General features: G+C 41.1%; 1 protein-coding gene and 1 pseudogene across 33 annotated transcripts in view; both read right to left on the bottom strand.

The window, feature by feature from the left end:
- Window positions 1-25,621, bottom strand: part of LOC147032534 (uncharacterized) — a 166,928-nt gene that overhangs the window by 10,877 nt on the left and 130,430 nt on the right. For 15 of the 33 annotated variants that reach the window (XR_015055214.1, XR_015055218.1, XR_015055215.1 and 12 more), the window contains 3 exons: window positions 24,897-25,035; window positions 24,341-24,450; window positions 22,290-22,406 (listed from right to left, as the gene is read on the bottom strand). The exons of 9 other annotated variants lie outside the window; for them this stretch is intronic. Coding sequence is in view for 2 of the 24 variants with exons in the window: in XM_085870258.1 (XP_085726384.1) it covers window positions 24,343-24,450; window positions 24,897-25,035 (247 nt within the window). In the remaining 22 variants the exon portion in view is untranslated. 9 more of the 33 variants (XR_015055208.1, XR_015055205.1, XR_015055204.1 and 6 more) reach the window with 6 other exon arrangements.
- LOC147032535 (uncharacterized) lies at window positions 18,972-20,270 on the bottom strand (annotated as a pseudogene).

Genomic DNA, 25,621 nt, shown 5'->3' with positions numbered 1-25,621 from the left:
CCACTTGGCTGTTGAATTATTACCAGGTGGGATTGACCCTGCCTGTCATCCTTCTGATGTCTGAAAAATGAGTGCCACATGCCGGTATCCTGTGTCAGAGTGGTGATCCGTCCAGGATTTTGCCCAATAGCCCAGGAGACTGCTAAGGCAGCACCAACGCTCGGCACAGAGCATGGTCCTGATGAATATATATGTCATACAAATAAATGTCACTGTGTATGTGTGCGAATCAGTCTGTCTCTTCCATAACTCCAAAACCATGAAACCAAGCAGCCTCAAACTTTTCATGCATACCAAGAAAACTCCAAAGAAGTGCAGGACTGAAAACTGGGTGTTTGGGTTAACTAAAACACCTCTTTTGAGGATAATTAACAGCTGTATTTAATTATATCCTTTATCAGGAGCATCCTCAGTCACCACTCTCTGTGGGGTCTTAAGGCGTATCCTTGGTAACCTTGCTGAGGTCTGAAGCCACCATGGTTTTTGGCCTGCTCAACCATGTCTCGACGGGGAACAGGCCGCAATGATTTTTTCATGATAAAGTTTTTTTTCACTTTCCTCACTCATATTATCGAATACCTGTTCATCATAGCTATGCATCGCTGCTACATCACTTTTGTATGTGCTATAGTTTTCAAATTAGGAGGTTGGAGCGATTTCATGCATTATGTGATATGATTTTCCACGATCTACTCTCACGAACTAATTAAAGTATATCATCGAAATAATATTTTGGCTTTGAAGATCAGATATCATCCAGACTAAATAAGTGTCAAAATCTGGAATGAAACCTGATAATTTAAAGAAATAACAAGTCTTATAACTAAGCCGATATATCTATTTACTTTAAGTAAGCAAGGCTATGTTCCCTCCTTCTCCATACATACACAAGAAAATGTGAAATTTCCAAAGCATTAAACATCTTTATATACTGTTTGGAGAATTATATTGAGTGAACATAGATTTAGGAACGTGCCAAAATTAACCAGCTTCATTGAGCTATATGATTTAATGCATTCACGACTTGACCTTGCGCCCTGTTCCCCAGAGAGACTGATTATCCATAGCATCTGCCAGATCAGTATATACATTTTAGAGGTATCGCGAGGTGGTCTAAAGGGAATCAAAGCAAATCTGGTGAAAAACACGTTTAAAAATGAAGTTGTAACGTTTGCACAGACCGCGAACCGATGAACCGCGTGAAGTGTGCACAGAAGAACAGGCAATGCGGTGGATTATCTGTCATGTTTATTTGACAGGCGATTAAGCTTTGCGATGTCTCCAGGGTTGTTCTACATTAAACAGCAACTCTTTTGTGGATAAAGTTTGAACAAATTTACTTAATTTCTTTAGCTGCTGTGGGCGCAGTGAAGACTGGCTTGAAAGTTAATGGGATCCGATATGGTATGCAGCCACAGCCTGGTCAGCCATTCCTAATAAACCATTGAATTGGAGTGCTTGCTTGAGTGCTTAACCCACTTGCTGAAGGCCCTGTCACACCTTGACGATTTAGCCAACGTATGCCTGACGTGTGCAAAATTGGGCTAAAACGCCGGCACACGTGGAATACGTTATGGGTAAGTTTGTATACGTTAAGAGCACGCTGGTATGCGTCGCAGTACGCTGGCAAACGTCATAGTTCGCCGAGCTGTTAGACAAATTTTCCATGCTTGAAATTTCCCGACGTATGCCAGCGTATGACTCACACGTTCCGCATAACGCTGGCCATAAGTTGTAGGCACGTTACGCGATCGTTGACACACGTCGACACACATTACTTGTAAGTTACTCAAAGTCGAAACACGTCGAGGTAATGTTTAGCGTACCCAAAACTTATTTCTAATTTTATGAGTAACGTGTTGTAGGCACGTAACGCGATCGTTGACACACGTCGACACACGTTACTTGTACGTTACTCATTAGTCGAAACATGTCAATGTAATGGTTCGTGTCAGTGTTCCAGACTCCCTGGTTTTTATTTATTTATTTATTTATTTTTTCTTCGGTATGACGGTCATGTTGACACTTCGATTTCTAGTGCGGTTATAATATAATATAATGTAATTAAAAGGCTGCCGCTCAACGATTTAAATCATAACCGTCATACCGAAGAAAAAACAAAACAAAACAGGGAGTCTGGAACACTGACGCCAACCATTACCTTGACGTGTTTCGTCTTATGAGTAACGTACAAGTAACGTATGTCGACGTGTGTCAACGATCACGTAGCGTGCCTACAACTTATTGCCAGCATATGCTGAATGTGTGTCATACGTCGAGTATGTCGAGAAATTTTCAACATGCTGAAAATTTCTCGATGTACTCAGCGTATGACGACGTATGCCAGTGTACTATGACGTATGCCAGCGTGCTCTTAATGTATACAAAACTTACCCATAACGTATTTGACGTGTGCCAGCTTGGTTCGGCAAATTTTTCATACGTCGGCATACGCTGGCTAAAACGTCAAGGTGTGACAGCGGCTTCACACTTCAATGTCTAGTGCGGTTATGATTTGAATCGTTGAGCCGCAGCCTATGGATAGCCTACACCACGTGATCGTCGGCGATACGCTGCCACGCAATGCATAAGTTAGACTATCGTTGGGCATAGGTTGTGAACGCCAACAACACGCTCAGCATTCGTTGGTATAAGTTATCTATATGTGATTAAAACGTTCTGTGTACGTTACTAATACGTTATGCATACGTCCAACACGTTATTATACGCCCAAAAATAAAAAAAAAACATCAATAGTTTAGCGTACGCCAGCGTTTTACATACATTTTGATATGTTGCCATACGCTGGCTAAAACGTCACGGTGTGACAGTGGCTTAAGCGCCCGCCAGTCGATAGCAATACCACACTACGTCCTTCTGACCGAATCATTCACTCACTGCGGACGCTTTTGCCGTGCCAAGTCATTCAGAGTGAGTGGTTCGTGCTGCATCAAATAGAGCGAGTGGTTCATGCTCCGTCATTCAGAGCAAATGGTTCGTGCTCAGTCAACCTGAGTGAGTGGTTTGTGCTCAGTAAAACCTTAGAAAGTGGTTCGTGCTAGGTCAAACTGAGCGAGTGGTTAATGCTCCATCACCCTGAGTGAGTGGTTCCTACTCCATCATCCTGAGTGAGTAGTTCGTGCTCCATCACCCTGAGTGAGTGGTTCCTGCTCCATCATCCTGAGCGAATGGTTAATGCTCCATCATCCTGAGTGAGTGGTTCCTGCTCCATCATCCTGAGCGAGTGGTTAATGCTCCATCATCCTGAGTGAGTAGTTTGTGTTCCATCACCCTGAGTGAGTGGTTTGTGTTCCATCACCCTGAGTGAGTGGTTCCTGCTCCATCACCCTGAGTGAGTGGTTCCTGCTCCATCATCCTGAGTGAGTAGTTCGTGCTCCATCACCCTGAGTGAGTGGTTCCTGCTCCATCATCCTGAGCAAGTGGTTAATGCTCCATCATCCTGAGTGAGTGGTTCCTGCTCCATCATCCTGAGCGAGTGGTTAATGCTCCATCATCCTGAGTGAGTAGTTTGTGTTCCATCACCCTGAGTGAGTGGTTCCTGCTCCATCACCCTGAGTGAGTGGTTCCTGCTCCATCATCCTGAGCGAGTGGTTAATGCTCCATCATCCTGAGTGAGTGGTTTGTGTTCCATCACCCTGAGTGAGTGGTTCCTGCTCCATCATCCTGAGTGAGTAGTTCGTGCTCCATCACCCTGAGCGAGTGGTTAATGCTCCATCATCCTGAGTGAGTAGTTTGTGTTCCATCACCCTGAGTGAGTGGTTCGTGCTCCATCATTCTGAGTGATTTGTTATGAAATGTCTCCTGATTTCCGAGCCGTTAGCCGTAGTAACGTGTTTTCTAAGTTTTTTTACATTCGGCCAAGTTTTCTAAATTGCCGAGCCAAATTTTTTCCCCGTCTGTCACATGCAATAATTTATACTTTGGATAGTTCTTTGGATAATTTATAAAGATTAATGTTTGTTAACATATCCCTAAAATGTCTACATAAATGCAACGTTGTTTTTCGGTGAAAGCTACACACGGTTTTTGGGTTGTACACAGCACGTACTGTAGTCGGTATTCACATTGACTCCAACCTGCCGATTCCCGAAAAATTGCCTATGTCGGCCAAGCACTAATGTGTGTGTGTGTGTGTGTGTTTGTGTGTGTGTGTGTGTGTGTGTGTTTGTGTGTGTGTGTTTGTTGTTCATAAAGCATAAGATATACTCTCTGCTTACTCGCAATCCCCACCCCTCTATCTTTGTGCCATCCTTGCTCTCACCCCTCTCAACACAGTGTAGCACCCTCCTCCCACACCTACCTCTCTCACTCTCCCTTCCTCTCTGTCTCTATCTCTGGACATATCCAGATGGTGGTTATGTCTGGATGGTGTTTGTCTCCAGACCTGTCTGGGCGGTGTTCGTCTCCAGACGCGTCTGGATGGTATTTATCTCCGGATGTTTCCGAACAGGAGTTTATCTCTGGATGTGTCCCGGAGGTGTTTATGTCTGGATTGGAGTTTGTCTCTGGGTGTGTCCGAGCAGTATTTGTCTCTGGACAGCTTGGCTCTGGACACGTCCAGGCAGTGTTTATGTCCGGACAGGAGTTTATCTCCAGATGGGAGTTTGTCTCTGGACAGCTTGGCTCCGGTTTTGTTTGGGCGATGTTTGTCTTTGAACGTATGCAGGCGGTATTTATGCCCGAATGTGTTGGACGGGAGTTTGTCTCTGGACGGTTTGGCTCCAGATGCGTCCGGCGGGTTTTGTCTCTGGACTGGTCCGGGCGGTGTTTGTCTCCGGGCCGTATTTATAGTATGACCGATAGAAAATGGATTTCAGACATTATTTTTTTCCCATCTTCACTGTAATTCCATCATTTTGATGAGACAGCATGAATCGTAATTAATGCTTCACCACATGTCTGCCATCCCTTCCTCCCATCTCACACTGTCTTCCCTTCCCACACCCTTCGTCGCTCCCACACCTCTCTCTTTCTTCCCCCCTTTAGTATTCCTGTTAGCGAAGCGTCAGGTGGTATTTGCTTGTGTATATAGACATGTATATACAGTGTGTGTGTGTGTTTGTGTGTGTGTGTGTGTGTGTGTGTGTGTGTGTGTGTGTGTGTGTGTGTGTGTGTGTGTGTGTGTGTGTGTGTGTGTGTGTGTGTGTGTGTGTGTGTGTGGAAAACCTGTATATGTGAGCATTAAAACAAAACAAAACTATTTTTCACGATTGAAAAAAAAATAAAGAAACTTTTTTAAATTAATAAAACCTCTGTCTTCACATAATGAAAAAATATACATTAATGACAGAATGAGAGTCATATCTAGGCGGACCACAGGGTCAAACGGGACGTCGTGTGGATATGCAGTACATCGTCGCCATTTTGGGGACAGAGGGGGAAAGGGAACATGGATAAGGAGACGGCTTAGTTCATGAATTATGGTTCCTTGCTGGATTGAAGATGGATGCTTTGGAACAAAGGGAGGCTCCCTTCAGTTCTAGAGACTCATGAGTGGAGATAACGACCGGTTGTGGTGGCACGTACACATGCACACACAGATAAATGAATTGTGATTATACATGAGTGATTACACACACACCACACACACACACACACACACACACACACACACACACACACACACACACACACACACACACACACACACACACACACATACACACACACACACACACACACACACACACACACACACACACACACACACACACACACACACACACAATAACAAGGAAAGATAATTTAGAAAAGAATTATTACATTAATAAATAATTATTAATCTGAGAAGCACTTTGGATGCTTTCTGATCCCTCCTGCTCTTTCGTCCCATGCATCAGAGGAAAAATATTCCAGAAAACTATAATTAAGAGTACACATTCATTACATTCCCTTTCCGGTCATGGCTTTAGCATAAAAGTGATTCAAATGAAACATCTGCATGTCATGGGGTGTGTGCATTCTGGGAATGATTTTCAGCTCTAGTAATGGCCTAAAATTGCATAAACTGTTAACAGCATCCGTGTTAATTAGCACAAATAGGCAAATCTTCCTCCTTGAGAAACTATGCATTTACTGCTTGCACATTTTCTGCTTCTCAAATGATTTTGATATTGCAATATGAGGCCATCAGCACATCTATGGTGGGATTTTTTTCCACACAAGTCAAGCGGAATGCTGACTCTTCAAAGTAACAGCAAACCCAGTCTTGACACTATATATGTATGTATATATATATATATATATATATATATATATATATATATATATATATATATATATATACACAAAAAAATGCACCCACACTCCTGCCTCCGAAACTTTACACGCATCCTTTCTGACAGCCGGTCATACACATCTTGTCTATGGCACGATTCGGCTTTCACATTCGCTCTGTATTCGGCACATCAAAAAGGCAAACCTTACTGTTCCATTGCTTTTCACATATACCGACAATTGGAGCAGATAACACTTCACGGATACCCTGCTTTAAAGCACTGAGAGATGCCTTTAATCTCTTGCCTGCCATAGTGATCCACGATGCAAAAGTCCCCAGATTTGTGATTCCTCAGTCATAGTGTTGAGAGTTTTCATGTGTATTGCATGGTATATAGGGAGAATAATTTTACTTACTATTTGCTTACTAATTAAATTACATAATTATAAGGTGAAAATTTCTTTGCATGTAAAGATTTCTAAATTGCAATTATTGGACTGTGGGATTGATTAAACATGGTTTTTGTTTTTGAATTCATGACATTCTTCATGATATTGAATTCCATCTTGAAACATCATTTTTTTTTTCTTCAGAATTTATTGCTCATGGAAGGGATTGTAAATGTCTACATTACAATGGACAAATCAATACAATGTAAGGGATTTTAACATGAGATCCCTGTATAATGTGGTCATCAAAAGGGAGGGCCAAACAGGCCAAATTGCAAGATTTATTGGTTGCATCTTGGTTGTGCACAAACCAAAGTTATGTATTCACTTGATTCGTCTTTTATACTATATCTGTATTTATTTATGGTAGTTCTTTCTTATACTGTAAAAGCACAATCTTATACTTGAGGGAATGCGTACTGAACAGCAGGGGAAAAGGTGGAGACCACGACAGAGAAAAGACAACAATGAGATCGAAACCAAATCTGGGAGAGAAAGCAGGTCGAAATAAGCTTCTATTGTTGGAATGAAACCAAAGCCCCGATTAACGACAGCAGGATAGTATGAAACAAACTTTGCATTCTCGTATTCTCTGAGATAGCACTCCGTGGAGGTTTAACAATGCAGTTTTGCTGATGCCTGATCCACGGGACTAAATCAGCTGTGGATTGAAGGCTGATGGAAGATGAAGTCGGTGAGGGAGTCAGACAGGGAATATCTTTCCAACAGAGACAGGCAAGAACAGGAGGTGAGGGCCACTGTGTTTCGGGTTCGACCGGTGTCACTCAGCGACTTTGGGAGAATGAAATATCATGAGATCTTCACATGACATCACCATGGACCACCACAAAAATAGACTCCGTATAACAGTCAATGGATTGTCACAAGTTCACATTAACATCATTTATTGTATCTAAAATCTGATTAATTTGTTCATCATCAGAACAAAATGGTTATCTGATACTTCTGGGGGAAAGGGGCTGGGGGGATAAACCCACTGTTAATGCAAGGGTGGTGAAAACACAAATACTTTTACGAGCAAATATACAAATAGGTGGTAGAAACATAAGTAGTGGGATAAATAACTAAAAGAAAGAAAGAAATTAAGACATGAGAAGGAGAAAGGAGAGAGCAGAAAGAAGAGAGAAGATCAGCAAATAAAAATGTGTTAACACCCTCTGTATATCATTAGCATAATAAGTGGATTAACCTTTCACAAAGAAATTGAATTCAGGGGGAAGAAAATCTAAACAAAAATGACTAACCAATGGAGAGAGAGAGAGAGAGAGAGAGAGAGAGAGAGAGAGAGAGAGAGAGAGAGAGAGAGAGAGAGAGAGAGAGAGAGAGAGAGAGAGAGAGAGAGAGAGAGAGAGAGAGAGAGAGAGAGAGAGAGAGAGAGAGAGAGAGAGAGAGAGAGAGAGAGAGAGAGAGAGAGAGAGAGAGAGAGAGAGAGAGAGAGAGAGAGAGAGAGAGAGAGAGAGAGAGAGAGAGAGAGAGAGAGAGAGAGAGAGAGAGAGAGAGAGAGAGAGAGAGAGAGAGAGAGAGAGAGAGAGAGAGAGAGAGAGAGAGAGAGAGAGAGAGAGAGAGAGAGAGAGAGAGAGAGAGAGAGAGAGAGAGAGAGAGAGAGAGAGAGAGAGAGAGAGATAGATACAGGGCATTACAATGTTCCACCACCAAGAAGGCTCAATATGAAATGGACACACCGAGCACACCCATTTCAAAAAGTCTCCTTGAATTATAAGATTGCACTTTGGGTGTAAAAATCACCACTCAGAGAACACACCTAAATTGACCGTAGGAAGTGGCAATTTTGCTCAAAGTCACTCGTATTTTGATGGACAGTAATCCATGCCTTCCGCTGTGCACTTTATCGAAGTTTGTCGATGAAAATTACTTCTAAAGCTCAAAATCAACAAGTTCTTTTAAGGCTGAGCTGGAGAGACAGCGTGTCATCAATCAGTGTGAACAAACAGTCATGCCCGCTGATCTTGTGTAAAATGTGCTTTGTATATTATTCCATCAGATTGTTTTGGACAGTGGTAACTGCTTTAAGCATTCATTGGACAGAACATGGTAATTGGTAGAATAGGAGGATTGAGCAAACTGTGGGGAAGAAGTAGACGTGACGGAAATGCCAAAAGCAACGACTCACCGCACCATTAACAGCTAGTGGTGTAATCAGCGTGTAAGCAATCTTGGTACATTTTGCATCAAACAGAGCCAGGGTAAGGGTGCGATGACACTCAAGCCAACTATAATCAGGCCAAATCAAAAGCTTCGCTTCCACGAGCTCCCGGCTAAGCCTATCATTTCTAGCTTCTCATCAGAAGAGCATAGCAATTTGGTGAGTGAAAAGGAAAACAAAAATCAATCCATGAGTCTAACACTTTCACAAAATCCCCAGATCCCTGGAACGCATTAGCAGCAACAAAGCTGACATCAGCTTCTTTTCTCACCCAGTCTCTCTGATGCCCCCTCTCTCACCTCTTCATACCCCCCCCCCCAGTTTTGCAACTGAAAGAATAAATCAAATGATTCCCATTCGTGAATCAATTCCACCTGATCTTCATGCACAATATCTCCACGTTCTAAAGCCCCAGAAGATTTTGGTGAGTTGCAATTTTGTTTATTTTCTTGGTATTTTGCTCATGAATCTGTCAGCCTCGAGGGACCGATTTGAGAAGAGGAGATCCATGAGATGAGATTTAATTCTGAATAACGAAAAGAGGAAAAGTGTGATTCAGTTCAAAGTGAAGTTTTAGAGGCTAATGAGAAACCAGAATGAGAAAAGCTTGATTGCTCTTGGGATTCATAAGACGTTCTGTTAGCAAGGCAAAAGGTTTTCTTTGTCATCAAGCTCATCTCACTGATCTGCTGCTGGCCCCACCTCCGATTCCCCTCTCCTACTTTCATTCCCACCACATCACCCTGAGATACCAGCAGCATTGTAAAATCAGGCTTGTTTTATTGCTAAGGCCAGCAAACAAAACATCCAATGTGGTCTTTGCATTCTGAGCTGTGAGCCAGCTGGCTGTTTAACATTTATGGTTGTCGGACAGAAAACAAACAGAAAAGAGGTAGAAAGAGAAAGTAGGAGCTATAGGGGTTTACATCAATGCCTCTTCGGCAAGTCTTCGTAAAGAGTAAGCTCAATGGATTAGTCAAGAGACATCAACGTCATGATTGGGAGAAGTGAAAACAGTAGAGAAACGGGAAGAGAATAATACATCTGAAGCTTCTTCTCTGCTTGCTGATTTAGAGGTAATCATAAACTGTCTGACAACCAGGAGCATGACCTTCAATCCAAGAATTCCATGTTATCACCCTATCCTTCAATCAAGAGCACCATGAAAACACGCTTCCTTTAATTGGCTACATTGCAGATCGAGATGTAGCTATGTAGCAACATTGGGGAGAACAAGTATTTGATACACTGCCGATTTTGCAGGTTTTCCCACTTACAAAGCACGTAGAGGTCTGTAATTTTTATCATAGGTACATTTCAACTGTGAAGGACGGAATCTAAAATAAAAATTCTGAAAATCACATTGCATGATTTTTCAATAATTAATTTACATTTTATTGTATGAAATAAGTATTTGATACATCAGAAAAACAGAACTTAATATTTGGTACAGAAACCTTTGTTTGCAATAACAAAGATCAGATGTTTCCTGTAGTTCTTAACCAGGTTTGCACAGACTGCAGCAGGGATTTTGGCCCACTCCTCCATACAGATCTTCTCCAGATCCTTCAGTTTTCTGGGCTGTCGCTGGGCAACACAGACTTTCAGCTCCCTCCAAAGATTTTCTATTGGGTTCAGGTCTGGAGACTGGCTAGGCCACTCCAGGACCTTGAGATGCTTCTTACGGAGCCACTCCTCAGTTGCCCTGGCTGTGTGTTTCGGGTCATTGTCATGCTGGAAGACCCAGCCATGCCCCATCTTCAATGTTCTTGTTGAGGGAAGGAGGTTGTTGGCCAAGATCTCGCGATACATGGCCCCATCCATCCTCCCCTCAATACGGTGCAGTCGTACTGTCCCCTTTGCAGAAAAGCATCCCCAAAGAATGATGTTTCCACCTCCATGCTTCACGGTTGGGATGGTGTTCTTGGGGTTGTACTCATTCTTCTTCTTCCTCCAAACACGGCGAGTGGAGTTTAAACCAAAAAGCTCTATTTTGGTTTCATCAGACCATATGACCTTCTCCCATTCCTCCTCTGGATCATCCAGATGGTCATTGGCAAACTTCAGACGGGCCTGGACATGCGCTGGCTTGAGCAGAGGGACCTAGCGTGTGCTGCAGGATTTTAATCCATGACGGTGTAGTGTGTTACTTATGGTTTTCTTTGATACGGTGGTCCCAGCTCTCTTCACATTATTGACCAGGTCCTGCCGTGTAGTTCTGGGCTGATCCCTCACCTTTCTCATGATCATTGAGGCTCCATGAGGTAAAATCTTGCAGGAAGCCCCAGACCGAGGGAGATTGACTGTTATCTTGAACTTCTTCCATTTTCTAATAATTGCGCCAACAGTTGTTGCCTTCTCACCAAGCTGCTTGCCTATTCTCCTGTAGCCCATCCCAGCCTTGTGCAAGTCTACAATTTTGTCCCTGATGTCCTTAGACAGCTCTCTGGTCTTGCCAATTGTGGAGAGGTTGGAATCTGATTGATTGAGTGTGGACAGCTGTCTTTTATGCAGATAACGAGTTCAAACAGGTGCAGTTAATACAGGTAATGAGTGTAGAATGGGAGGGCTTCTTAAAGACAAAACTAACAGGTCTGTGAGAGCCGGAATTCTTACTGGTTGGTAGGTGATCAAATACTTATTTCATGCAATAAAATGCAAATTAATTATTTAAAAATCATTCAATGTGATTTTCAGGATTTTTGTTTTAGATTCCGTCTTTCACAGTTGAAGTGTACCTATGATAAAAGTTATAGACCTCTATGTGCTTTGTAAGTGGGAAACCTGCAAAATCGGCAGTGTATCAAATACTTGTTCTCCCCACTGTATGTAGCTAATTGTAGCTATGTTGCTACAATTAGCTACATAGCTCTTGAACCTCTGTTCCACTCTCAGTCCCTGACTTGTCTTGGCTTGGCAATAGAGCTAAGCTGATTTCAGAAAACAGGGGCTGTTAACATCCTTCATCGTGGCAACTCCTCTCTTAATGATCCTTCACTCCTTTAAATGACTTTGCAAGGGGCTGTAGCTCTGAAAATCAGGCCCGGGCTCTTCAGACAGATTTGTTCTCTTTTGATGCTATTGAGTATAAAACTCTGAAGATGAATGACATTTCCAATAAGTAACCTCGAGAGAGGTGTCTGTTGCTTTCGCACACCAGAAGCAATAGCATCTTGAACTACCTTTTATCTGACATAGTGTAACCTTTTCCTCTCAGTCATCCATGTTTCAACATCCACAGTTTTTCCTTTTTACTTGATTTTCTTGTTCATCCACTTGTCCTTGACTTTCTGCGATGCAAGGTCTTTGTCCATCCATCTTTTTATTCTCCCATCCATCGAACTCTGTGCAGAGCGTTGTTGCTGCCAAAGCAGTCTCCTTGGCTATTGGGCATAATACTGGACGGGCCGCCATTCCGACACGGTATACCAGCAAACTGGCACTCATTTTGCCGACCTCGGAAGGATGACAGGCGGAGTCAATCCCACCTGGTATTAATTCAATAGCCAAGCAGGATTTTAACTCAAGAGCTCTAGGATCCCAATCCCACCACCATAACCATCAAACCAACACTAGGCAGAGTCGATGCACATGGAGATCAACATTTATAATAACACAGATGTGCAAGCAAATTAAGAGAAAACATTACAACAGTTGTGAATTTCATACAGATGAGTCTCTCTTGAAGAAGAATCAGAATAAGAAGAAGAGCAGAGAAAGAAGACAGAAAAAGGAAATGAAGGCAGAAACGAAACAACAAAAAATGTAGACAAAGTTCCTTCACGGGAAAATGGATATCAATCAGGAATAAGCCAATATTGAGATTGAGTAAGCAATAATTGCTGACTGGTCAATTCCAGTACATGCTGGAAACCTTATCCAGATGAACTGCAAAGACACCACACCCGAATAAAGCAGAAATAAAGAATGGTGAAGCACCTGAGTTGATATCAGAGCCACATGCAGTACAAAGTGCCAACACAGAAGCACTAAAACTCCAGCAGCTCTATTCCATGTAAGTCTGGCACTGATGGATGTGCCAAATAAATAATGGTTTCACTTGAGGCAAAATGCCTCACATGGTACAGATTGAAGAACCGGTCGATAGATGAATGCTGAAGAGTCGCTGCAGTTTTGAAGAACATCTCCAACAATGGAACACACACTCTATGTATCAGTGGTTGGCACCATAAGCATAAGAGCAGTCGTGTGCCTCAAACAGAGAATAAGCAAACCTCATGACTCTTGCCTGGATGTTGAGAAAAAAGATGTTCCTTATCTTTCTATTTGCTTACTTTTTACTTTTGCTAAACCTGCCATTTAGCTCATCTTTAAACATCTAATTATATTCAGTGAGCAAAATGAAAATACAAGTGACAAATGGCATTTACTTTTCTTCATTGAATGCTCAATTATTACCCTGCGCTTGCCAAGCGAAATGCGGGGTTAAGCGATCGGTAGCGTTTGTACGTGTGTCGTACGCACGTCGTGAGTATCTGCATTTTGTTAAGAGCGTTGAAAACCGTTCAGCGAAGGAAATTGAAACTTTACCACATGTTACATGACCATGTGATATAGCGGTCACTCTTTTGAGATCAACATAGGCCAATTTTCTAAAATCCTCAATTTTCATCCGATTCACGAGAAATTTGAATAGGATTTGCATATCAAATCACTGAATTCAACCCCAAACTATTTTTGAAGTCAACATATAGGCAAAAAGGTCAACATAGGCCAGATTTCTAAAATTGTCAAGTTTTTATCCAATTGACTTAAAATTTGAAGAGGATTTGCATATCTGGCCACTGAATTCAACCACCAATTATTTTTGAGGTGAAAATATCAACTTGGCCTAATTTCTAAAATAGAGAGATAGGGTTAATAACTGTATATATATATATATATATATATATATATATATATATATATATATATATATATATATATATATATATATATCCCTGTGTCGTAAGAGGCAACCAGGGTTGCGTCAGGAAGGGCATCCGGTGTAAAACATGTGCCAAATCACTATGCGGATCATGCGGATGATTCGCTATGGCGACCCCTAACGGGAGCAGCCGAAAGAAGAAGATATATATGTATATATATATATATATATATATATATATATATATATATATATGTATATATATATATATATATATATATATATATATATATATATATATATATATATCATGATATATCAAAAAGTTGTGGACGAGTTATGACAAAACTAGGTAGGTTTGAGTTGGTTCGGTGACAAAAGAGGTGGCTCGCACTGTCTTTCTCAAGACTGCCTGGCATATGTATTCTTATCTATGAATACCATCCAGTTTCAACAAGTTCTTCACTCAGGTTGGCCTTCTGAAGCAATGGCTGGTGTTGCTCAGAATTAATATTGAAATCCCATTTGCTGTGTTGATTTGTCATGTGTATTTGTCCATTGTCTACTAATATCCTTGTAGTGAACATTCAAGTACACTATGTCTAAATATGTCTTTTTCGATGCTGTACATAACACGTACAAACTCAATATGAGCCTTAGATCAAAGCAAAAGAGATGTCTCATGAGAACAAAGCCAAAACATAACAGACAAACCAAAAGGAGACATAAATTAAGCAATGAGAAACCAGCTTATATGCTTGAAATAATTGACGTTATTAAAATGCAAAAGATTCCTGAAAGTGCTGCATCTATTAAAACTCTACTTCACACCTTTATTCCTGAACGTTAAATGGGGGGGATGCAAACAAGCCTGCAGTCATTCCTCCGCATCAATTAAAATGGAAAATTGAAAAAGTTTTGCACCTGCTAACTTTTGATCCATTTGTTTACAAGCATGAGTGGTTGAATGATTGCCCTTGTGCTCAAGCATGCGCAAAAGCTGCGGGAGATGGGGATTGGCGGATCAATTTGGTGAGATCATTACATCTTCCTTGGGAACACAGGGTGATGGACGTGCATGACAAGTACGTCCGTTGTTTTTATAATACACCAATTGGTGTCATCGCATACACCTGCGTGGTCGCGTTGTGTTGCACCTTTACTTACACGTCAACCACCGAGCCCTCCAGCTCCTTATACGACGTTGCCACGTGTTGTCATCACATTTGCTGAACATCGTCGGTCCTCACCGTGATAAAGGAGCCCATTAACAGTTTGAGATATTCTTGTGTGAGTTTTAAACTTTCTGGCTTCCTCTGTAACCACACCTGTGCAGGCCTCCACCCTGGATTGGAAGACCTCATGAGCAATGAGGAGCCTGGTTGGAAGTAGCGAAGCTCTGAAGTATCACGTTTATTCTCCAGCTTGGTATTAAAGATGCATGCCTCTCTAAAAGGATTTTGAGCTTCTTGCATGTATCTTAATAATATTATTAGCAAGTCCAAGGTCATGACAGAGGGTGAACCAGTATCCTAGAAAATACATCTATTTGGAGCCAGGTATGTACAATGCTTTTGGAAAGTATGATCAGCTGAATGCAAATGTGTATTTCATTTTGTTTGTCATTTCTTCGTTTTCTTACTAAAGTTTAATGTACAGTTCAAGTTGTCAGTGAACAAATCCGGTAATAATGGCTTTGAGTGGGTGGTTGAGCGATCTCTTCTGATTGGAGAAAAACACCTGTCTCTACCAATCAATTGAGAGAAGGCACGATATAATTGAGGGCACAGAAGAAATTTAAGGACCAATTTGAACATGAAATCGATTTTTAGTTTGTATCAAAACTTTATATATTACCTTTATTGTAATGCTGCAGCAGGAGTACCCAGCATTGCCAGTCCTCTTCTAATCCTGTTGGCATTTTGAATAAATCAAATTTTGTTTTTTTTCTAATTTTTTTTGCGGGGGCTAAAACACTTCTCTGCATCCACTAAGGAATGGGTTTGGGGATCATTCACGACCACCTTTCACATAGCTACAAATGCTTAAGCACTAAAGGGCAATTAAGAAAAAAAATCCAACATTTTTTTTGAAAACTTTCAATTTTTTTTCCTAAAACATTCCCAGGCACTGACTGATGAATCTCTGAAGGTTTGATGAAGATCCGTTTGACCATCTCTGAGAACAATGGTAACACACACACACACACACACACACACACACACACACACACACACACACACACACACACACACACACACACCTCTCTTATATTCTCACACACCTATAGTATTGAAAGCTTTACATGTATATGTTTACTTGCCTTGCTAAAAGCTTTCATGTATCATCCTATGTATCTAATCCTTATATCGCACGATATAACAATACTTGCGTCACATAGTAGAATGATATAATGTGCTATAAGCGTTAGATATGAATGATTAGGGAATGTATGGAATATATAGAACACACTTTCTATTCCAATATATACATTAATATACAACCTTACATCGTCATTGAATTACATACACATCTTACTTTGCAAATCACATGAACATTACCCAGCATGTCCACTTCGTGCTTATCATTAAATTGAGCTACAATTCAAATAGAAAAAAACCCCCTGTCATTTCAACAGATTTCCCAAGTCGCCCCAAAAATGCATTGCGAAGTTTTTATTTGAATGATTCATCCATATAATATCTCAATTTATAGTGATAAGTGAAACAAACAACAACAAAAATCAAACGATGCTGAATTTACAAAACATTTTGTCTGGATCACTCTCATTTCAACTTCAATGAATTTGTGAATTAACTTGGCTTTACTAAATAAATAGATTGGAAAATGAGACTGAACTACATTCTGATGTGACATTCATTTAAATCGTTGAATGAAAACTCTTGGTTGTTTTTTTTTTTAATCAGCCCTCTTATTTCGACGATAACGTCATATTTAGTTTACGTGATATTGCATACGATTTATTTCTTGCAAACTATTTTTTATTTATCTTAGTCCATAAGGATCCTGAAAAAAATACATTATGCGTTCACAGTATCTGAGCTGTCTCGTGTGTAAGTGATTGTAAGCCTGACTTTAAACTGTGGGAATGTTCTTTCACATGTTGGGCATTGTTCCACAAAGTGAGCCGTCCCTCAGATGGACGTTAAACCGGATGACCCATCCGTTAGCACTATATGGCAGATGCTAAAAGTACTATGGTGTCATTGACTCATTGGTGACCAGTCGGCAAGGTATTGCTGGCATCATGGCCACAATTCAAAATTCCTCTCCTATCTCTCATCCTGCACTTGGCAAGTGTAGTGAGTATGCCAATAACTCAAATATGAGTCGAGGGAGGCCTTTGCCCTGCAGTGGGAATTCTGATGTGAATGAATATGTTGAAATTTTGAATATGTATATATATATATATATATATATATATATACAGGGGGCTGCAAAAGTAGGTATACAGTAATGTTTTCAGTACAATAATACGCTCCTCGTCCGTTAAATTACTAGCCATCGTTAAATTTCCACTTTACCTGCAAATAAAATATGTATTATAGAAAAAATCACGAACATAAAAATATTAAAAATGGTAATAATGATTTTAATGAATTAAATGAATTCTAATATTAAATGAATCCTAGTACCACTATTATAATACTGGTAATACTGGTATAATCCTTACTCTATACCTACTTTTGCAGCCATATATATATATATACACACACACTAAACTGTCTCGCCTGGGTTTAAATCCTGACCCAGCAATAAACTGTTTCACAGGCAGGTTGATTCATCAATGTATGTGCCATCCTCGGATGGATGGTAAACTGGGTGTCCCATCTGCCAGCATTGTCTGGTGGACGTTAAAGGTACCACAGTGTCTTTCGCCAAGAGTAGGTGAGTCATCGCAAGCACCCTCAACAGATTCCAAATTCCTACCTTAACTACTGCTCAAAATCAATGGCAAACAACCTCGCATAACCCTTGCCAAGAAACTGCTTCAGCAGTACCAACGCTCTGTTACGGTACATCTGAATATATATATATATATATATATATATATATATATATATATATGTCTGTATATATATATATATGTCTGTATATATATATATATATATATATATATATATATATATATATATATATATATATATATATATATATATATATATATATATATATATATATATATATATGTCTGTATATATATATATATATATATATATATATGTCTGTATATATATATATATATATATATATATATATATATATATATATATATATATATATATATATATGTCTGTATATATATATATATATATATATATATATGTCTGTATATATATATATATATATATATATGTCTGTATATATATATATATATATATATATACATATATTTGTATATATATATATGTCTATATATATTTATATATATATATACATAAATATATATATATATATATATATGTCTGTATATATATATATATATATATGTCTGTATATATATATATATATATGTCTGTATATATATATATATATATATATGTCTGTATATATATATATATATATATATGTCTGTATATATATATATATATACATATGTCTGTATATATATATATATATATATGTCTGTATATATATATATATATATATATATATATATATATATATATGTCTGTATATATATATATATATATATATATATATATATATATATATATATGTGTTTCATAATATTGGTTCTTCAACCTTTTACAATCGAAGAGAAATCTTGTTTGCCTTGACGTTTCAATCAACAACATGTGGTGCGTGCATCCATTGACTTTTCTCAGGAGTGAAAAAAGAAACTTTATTTCCCCCAAATATAAATGCTAAATGAGGGGGTGGACTGTGCTGGATGACCAATCACAAAGCAGTGTTTCAGAGTGTTGTGCAAAGCAGTCAATCAGACTTGATGGTTCACCGAACAATGCTCAGCCATGATGGTGGTGTTAATGGCGGTGTTGTGGTGACTTTACCCCAATCATCAATGATCACGTGTCAATGTGTCCAGCATCTTCTCTCTATGGGTCATTACTGCCCAAACACGGTAGTGGAGTGTAAAGCTGTGTTAAGGCTACTGTTTCTTCCATCAAAGGTGAATTAGACTTCGCTGTGTGCCATACTTCCACCATCCATCTCCTGGCACGATGTGGAGTTGTAGCCAGGATGTTTACATCATCCATGACTGGAGTGTGGCCCACTCTGAGGCCATGCTTTGCGATGGCCGACCTTTTAGGATGGTTGTATTCAAATGTCTTGCGGTGTTCTTTGAGGCGTTGGACCAAAATACTGATTGTCTCTCCAATGTATTTTGCTCCACAGCTGCATGGAATTGTGTACACGACACCTGCCCAATCGTTTGTATCCACTCTATCTTTGGCTTTGCTCAGGGCCTGCTGGATGGTATACGTGGGTCTGAAGTTAACCCTTACTCTCATTGACTCAAAATTTTGCCAACCTGTTGTATCACACCAGGTATGAAGTGTGATACACAGAAGTCTTTTGAATGTTCTTGTTGGGTCCTCTGAACCTCTGGTGCTGTCAAGACTATCTTGGGTTTTGGGCATAAATGGTCAGGACAGCCATTCGCCTTTAATACACACCGAAGATGTTTCATTTCCTGAACCTTTCCTTTTATTGTGGATGGTAGGTCTCGTGCTTATTTTCCGAGTTTAATTACCGCCCCTTGTGGTACATCAGGTGGCATGATTCAAAGTCAAGGTCGCAGTCGGTTTGTGCATGTTTTCTGTGCACTGTGGTGTTCAGGGATCCATTAGCAATCCTTGTTACCATGGTTTCGAGAAAAGAAACGAATCCATTTTCTTCCTTCTCACAGGTGAACTTCATAGATGTGAAGATCCTATTGATACCATCCAAGTTAATGTGTACAGCCTTGTTAAAGCGGATGACAAAGGTATCGTCAACATAGCGAAGACAAAGACAAGGATACACACAAAGAGAAGACATGGCACGTGATTCCAACTCCTCCATCGCAATGTTAGCCACCACTGCTGAAACGGGGGGCGGGGGGGGAGCCCATGGCAGTGCCAAAACCCCATCTGTAATAAACCCCATCAAAGACAAAATAGGTGCTTGATAGGCACTCCATGAGTAGGTCGTGCACGTCTTTGGTGCTTAACGCGCCCACAGCTTGTTTCTAGCCCTTGTTCTCCTGAAGCTGTTGTTCAATAATCTCAACCGCCAGTGTGTTTGGCACATCGGGAAACACGGAGACGAGATCAAATGAGACCATTATCTTGTGCGGCTCGATTGTCATTTGTCTATCCCATGATCCAAACTCCATACGATTGCGTTATCCATGCTGGGTATTTCCCCCAAGGTGTTTGATTATATTAGCAACAAGTTTGGAAAGGGCACAAGTTGATCCACTAATCCAGAAGATAATGAGACAAAAAGGAACGCCTTCCTCATGGATATTTGGCAAACCATAATCCCTTGGAGCCACACCGCTGCTACAGTAAAGACGTCGATGTTCCCCCTTCGTTAATCTTCCTGCTCTTTTGGTCTTGGTGAGCAGTGAGTTCAGCATTCAGTCTTCTTTCTTTGATGGGTCAGTGATAAAACATTCATGTGTACTCCCGTCCATAAGGAGGCTCAGCATCTTTGTGTGGCTTCCGGATTTATCCAAAACCACTGTCACACAGCCTTTGTCTGGCGGTACCACCACGATGTCATCCACTCCGCGTTACTCCCATTGGAAGAATCCGTTGTTCTGGATGAAATTCAAAGTTGTCATGGCTCGCCAAGGGAGGATCATCGCCACATGGGATCTCACATCGTTTTTTTTGTGTCATCTGAGACATTTGTTATGGCGGACTTCACCCATGATATAATCACATCGTTTGGGATCCCGCTCAGAGAGATTGCAAAATTAAGGCCTTTCTTCAGTAAACTTGTCTGTGCCTCCGTAAGTTGTTTTGTCGAAACGTTTGAGACCCATCGGTCCTGCATGTGGTAGGCAGAGTCATTGGATGGTATCAATGGGATCTTTACATCGATAAAGTTCACCCGTGGGAAGGAAGTGAATGGATCCATTCCTTTTCTCGACACCATGGCGACAAGGAGCCCGAATGGATCCCTTAACGCCACAGTGTATGCAAAAGCGACACAAAGTGAGCGCTACCTTGACTTCGAATCATGCCACTCGATGTATCGCAAGGGGAGGTAATCAACACACTCGTAAAACAAGCACGAGACCTACCATCCACAATGAAAGGAACGCTCCAGGAAATGAAACATCTTTGGTGTGTATAAAAGGCAAATGGCTGTTCTGACAATTTATGCCCAAAAAAAACCCAAGATAGTCCTGACAGTACCAGAGGTTCTGAGGACCAAACAAGAACAATCAAAAGAACTTGGTATATTACCCTTCATACCTAGTGTGACACAACAGGTTGGCAACATTTTGAGGTCAGCGGTAGTAATGGTTAACTTCAAAGCCACGTATACCATCCGACAGGCCCTGAGCAAGGTTAAAGATAGAGTGGATACAAACGATCAGGTAGGTATCGTGTACAAAATTCCATGCAGCTGTAGAGCAGAGTATGTGGGAGACACTGGGAGGATTTTGGCCCAATGCCTCAAAGAACACAGTGAAGTGTTTGAATGCAAACATCCGGAAAAGTCGGCCATCACAAAGCATGGTCTCAGAGTGGGCCACTCTCCAGTAATGGATGATGTAAACATCCTGGCTACAACTCCGCATCGTGCCAGGAGATGGACGGTGAAAGTGCGGTACACAGCGAAGTCAAATTCACCTCTGGCGCAAGAAACGGTAGCCTTACCACAAGCTCACACTCCGCGACTGCGTCAGCCAGTAATGACCCACAGGGAGAAGAGGCTGGACACATTGACACGTGATCATTGCTGATTTGGGGTAAAGTCAGCACAATACCGCCACTAATACCACCATCATGACTCAGCATTGATCGCTTAACCCTCAGGTTTGATTGGTTGCTGTGCACGAGACTCAAACACTGGTTTGTGATTTGTCGTCCAGCGTAGCCCACCACCTCATTTAGCATTTACATTGGGGGGGGGGGGGAAATGAATTTTTTTTTCTTACTCCTAAAGAAAGTCAACGGATGCACGTACCACGTGTTCTTGATTGAAACATCGAGTCAAACAAAAATTGTGTTCCATTGTAAGAAGTTGGAGAGGCTTGACAAATGTTTAGAGATACATTTACTAACCAGGCCACCCAGGGCATATGAATTTGTCTTCAGAAACCGACTTCAAAATTATTATTTTAAAAAAAATTAAACCTTCACAAGTTTCCTCCACAAGCTAGTGACGAGGCACTGCGAGCATTCTGGACAGATTTGCAGCTCGCACGCTCGCCAAAGAACATCTGCTTATCTCCCGTTGCCCAAATCGGCAAGAAGCAATCAATTCTGCTGGCAATTACAGCACCCCCAAGGTTAATGACTGCATAGAATATGTTATTACCTTAGACTTCTGCCTGAGCTCACGTGAGTTTCAGTACAGTTTGATGAAATCGGGCACTGCTCGATGAAAAGACTGGCAACTCTTGTCCTTTTTGCAGTTGTTGGTAGATACCTGTGGCTGGGTTATTGTGTGGGAGAAACTGCAATCAGCACGTTACAAAACCCTTCTGGCATCTCAGGACGGCCTGACATTTCACAGGCATTTCTAGTTGTGCTGGAGGGAAACCGAACACAAAAGCGGGAAGAATAACGGCTTGAATTCCTCTCTACGTAACCTTAGACGGGGAGTTGCTCACCACCGGGTGTGTTTGTGACGCGCGGCTATGAAAAGGTTGTAATACTTTCTGTACGCCGTCTGTCTGCCCAGTGGCCAATGACAAAGATAATCACAAAAGGATTACTGGCTCAAAGCCGATTCGGTTGAACAAGACAGGCAAGATATCCTGACAAGCCAAGCCTGCCGTTTGTTCTCTTCACTCTCTGGGAACACGTCAGTCCTCTTTTGGTAGCATGGCTGAGTGCCAAGCCACTGCCCGTTCCCGAACAAACAGCATCCCAAAAAGCAAAACCATTTTGTTTAACAATAAATGTGAGTTCGTTGATGTTTACATCTATGCATTTGCGTCATGATTCTGTGTTCTCAGGTTGAAATCGTATAATCTGTGCTGATTTGTCCGTTGTCGATTTGTGTTGCTGTAATTCACCCAAAAGTAGAATGACAAGTTATACTGCCCTTGCACTCCTCCATGGGCTTTAGATCAGAGTGAAGAAAACTTTAGATCAGAGTGAAAAACAATCTAAACTTTACAACAGGCGTGCAATTTGGTTGGGTAACTTATGAGCGTCAGGACCTCAACTTGGGAGTTGAACTTTGGAGAGCTAGTTCAGAAAAGAATGTGGAATTTGTTCAGGGTGCCGATGGTGATTGCCTACTCTTGCGAAATGCACCGTGGGAACTTTAACACACACCGGAAAATGTTGGCACAAGGTTCCCCCAGTTTGACATCCAACCCTACGGACGGACGGTGCACTTATTGATGCCATGTCCTGCCTGCACAGCACTGGGATGATGGTTTATCATAAATCGGAGAATCGGTGCCAGACCAAACGGTGTTTGGTTTCCATCCATTAAGGCAAGTACACTACCTTTGAGTCTTGTCAGCCCACAATGTAGAAATTGAAGTCCATATCTTTTTTATAAGATTGCTTTTGTGGGGTGGGGTAATACAAGCAAATTATTTGTGACGGTGAATCATCAAAATGCACTTTCCTCGTCCCATATGCATGCATGGATAATGAGCTTCCAACTGCAGATCACATCATAATTAGTCATGAATGCCATATGCCTTCCATCAATTTGTTCTGATTTGCACAAATTTAGAAGATTGAGGCAATACACAATAACTTGGAAATGTAAAATTTATTACGACTTGACGTATATTAGAAAACTTTTACGGAGAGAGAGAGAGAGAGACACAGAGAGACACAGAGACAGAGAGACACAGAGAATGTACGTTTCCAATATCTGAGTGGATGAAACCTCCAATCATTTTGCATATGCAATATGTGAATGGCACGTAATGAAGCTTGCAAATTCACTTCCGCAAACATCACCAGGATGATGTCGTTGAACTCCATCTTAGATCTTTGGCACGATTTCATAAAGAAAGTTTTCAACCAAACGTGCCTGAAAAATTCCCGCAAGCATATTGTTCTCTCTCAGATACAAGGTGAAAGGGACATTGATGAAGCATGAGGCTTCACTCCAGCAGTTCCACAAATAACACCTCACCAGTTCAAGCTCCAACAAACTTTCCTGTTTATTTGTCTTTTCTGTTTTCTCAAACTCAACTGTTTCCTTTATTTAATTTTATTCCATAATCCACATTCGTTATGTCTGCAAACCTGCACCATCACGACGAGACCTTCACGAAGGATAAAAGCACTAAACATTGCGTGTCCTTTCCTTTGCCCACGGGGAAACTTTTGCACATGCAGATAATGCGGTAACGAGATGCCATGTCAGAGCCAGTGAAAACCCAGGTGACTTACTGTTAAGGAGTCCGAGCAGAGCAAGACCCAGGCTTCGTATCCATATCAAATGGACATGCTGTACTCAGCAGAACCTCCTCTCTTGCCGTTGCACTTGTGCTTTTGTGCTGCTGCAAAGAGAGCAACGGAGCATTGAAGGGCAGTCAGGTGTAAAGCCTACAGCTTCGCATCCCCTTGAGCTTCCCTTCATGTCAAGGCCTTTTCTGGCACCCCCTCCCTCATGTTAAAATGGATTTCAAGAGCCTTGCTGTTAAACCATGGCCATTGAGAATAATAACAATGTAGTTGTCTGTCTTTAGGAAAAGGCGTTTCATTTCACAATCAGCAGTTTCCCTCCCTGGCTACGCCACCATTTAAAACAAAACATTCTGATACTGTATACCACTTCAAGGTATTTTATACATGCTCTCAGCTCCTCTTTTAAGTGATTAATTTTCTGTATTCAGAGCATTAAAGAGGCAGCAGTACTTTGATCTATGAAGTCCTGCAAAATTGTTGTTTATAGCGGTTCTGCAAAAAACGTTGGTGGGCATCACCATGGTGAAAACATCCCAACCTGAGGCTCAGAAAGGGCAAACGACATCCATCGCCAGATTCTTGCCCATCTCCATGGCCTGCTGGCATCCACAGCTCCCTCGGACTCCCTGCCCGTGGGAAATTCGTCTCGCGGTGGAATTGGTAATGGCTTGAAACCCCTGCGAGCCAAGAAGAGAGGATGAAGGTGGAAGGTGAAGTGCAGCTGTTCTCAGATCTTTGACCCCACTCTCTCCCCCCCTCCTGGCTCCCAGCATATTTTGCAATAAAACCATTACAAATGGCTAGTCTTCAAATAAAAGGGAAAAGAATGGTGAAAGGTTTTAGACTTTACACCTGACTGCCCTTCAATGCGAGAAAGGTTTTAGATGGCGACGTCGGGTATTTTTGGACATAGCGGTTGGAGAAACGTATTCCTGCAGTTCACTGCAGTGATAAGCATCCATCATCAATGCCAAATGTTTGGAGTAAAGCAGAAAATTGGTTTTGCACAAAGTGCCAGTAGAACTCACAATTAGCAGCCTGGAAATGGCAAGCTTATGAAAAACGATATTTTGCTTTGCCTTTTTATTTTTAATTTTTGTCCACAAGTCGAGGCTCTTCTTATACCAGAGAGATAGCTCTTTTGTATGTCTGTCTTAACCCATACTACCTCTCCCCCTCCCACCCTCAATTGCAAAAGGCATTTCCAATGCAATGAGATGGACATTTGCATGGGGAGAGTCTCTGCAGCAATGGATTTCGTGG

This window comes from Eptatretus burgeri, chromosome 2, assembly GCF_056783735.1.
Source record: "Eptatretus burgeri isolate ZD-2024b chromosome 2, Ebu_testis_v1, whole genome shotgun sequence".
Classification (NCBI taxonomy): Eukaryota; Metazoa; Chordata; class Myxini; order Myxiniformes; family Myxinidae; genus Eptatretus; species Eptatretus burgeri.
Note: the sequence above shows the minus strand (reverse complement) of the source record. Positions and strands in the feature narration are given on the sequence as shown.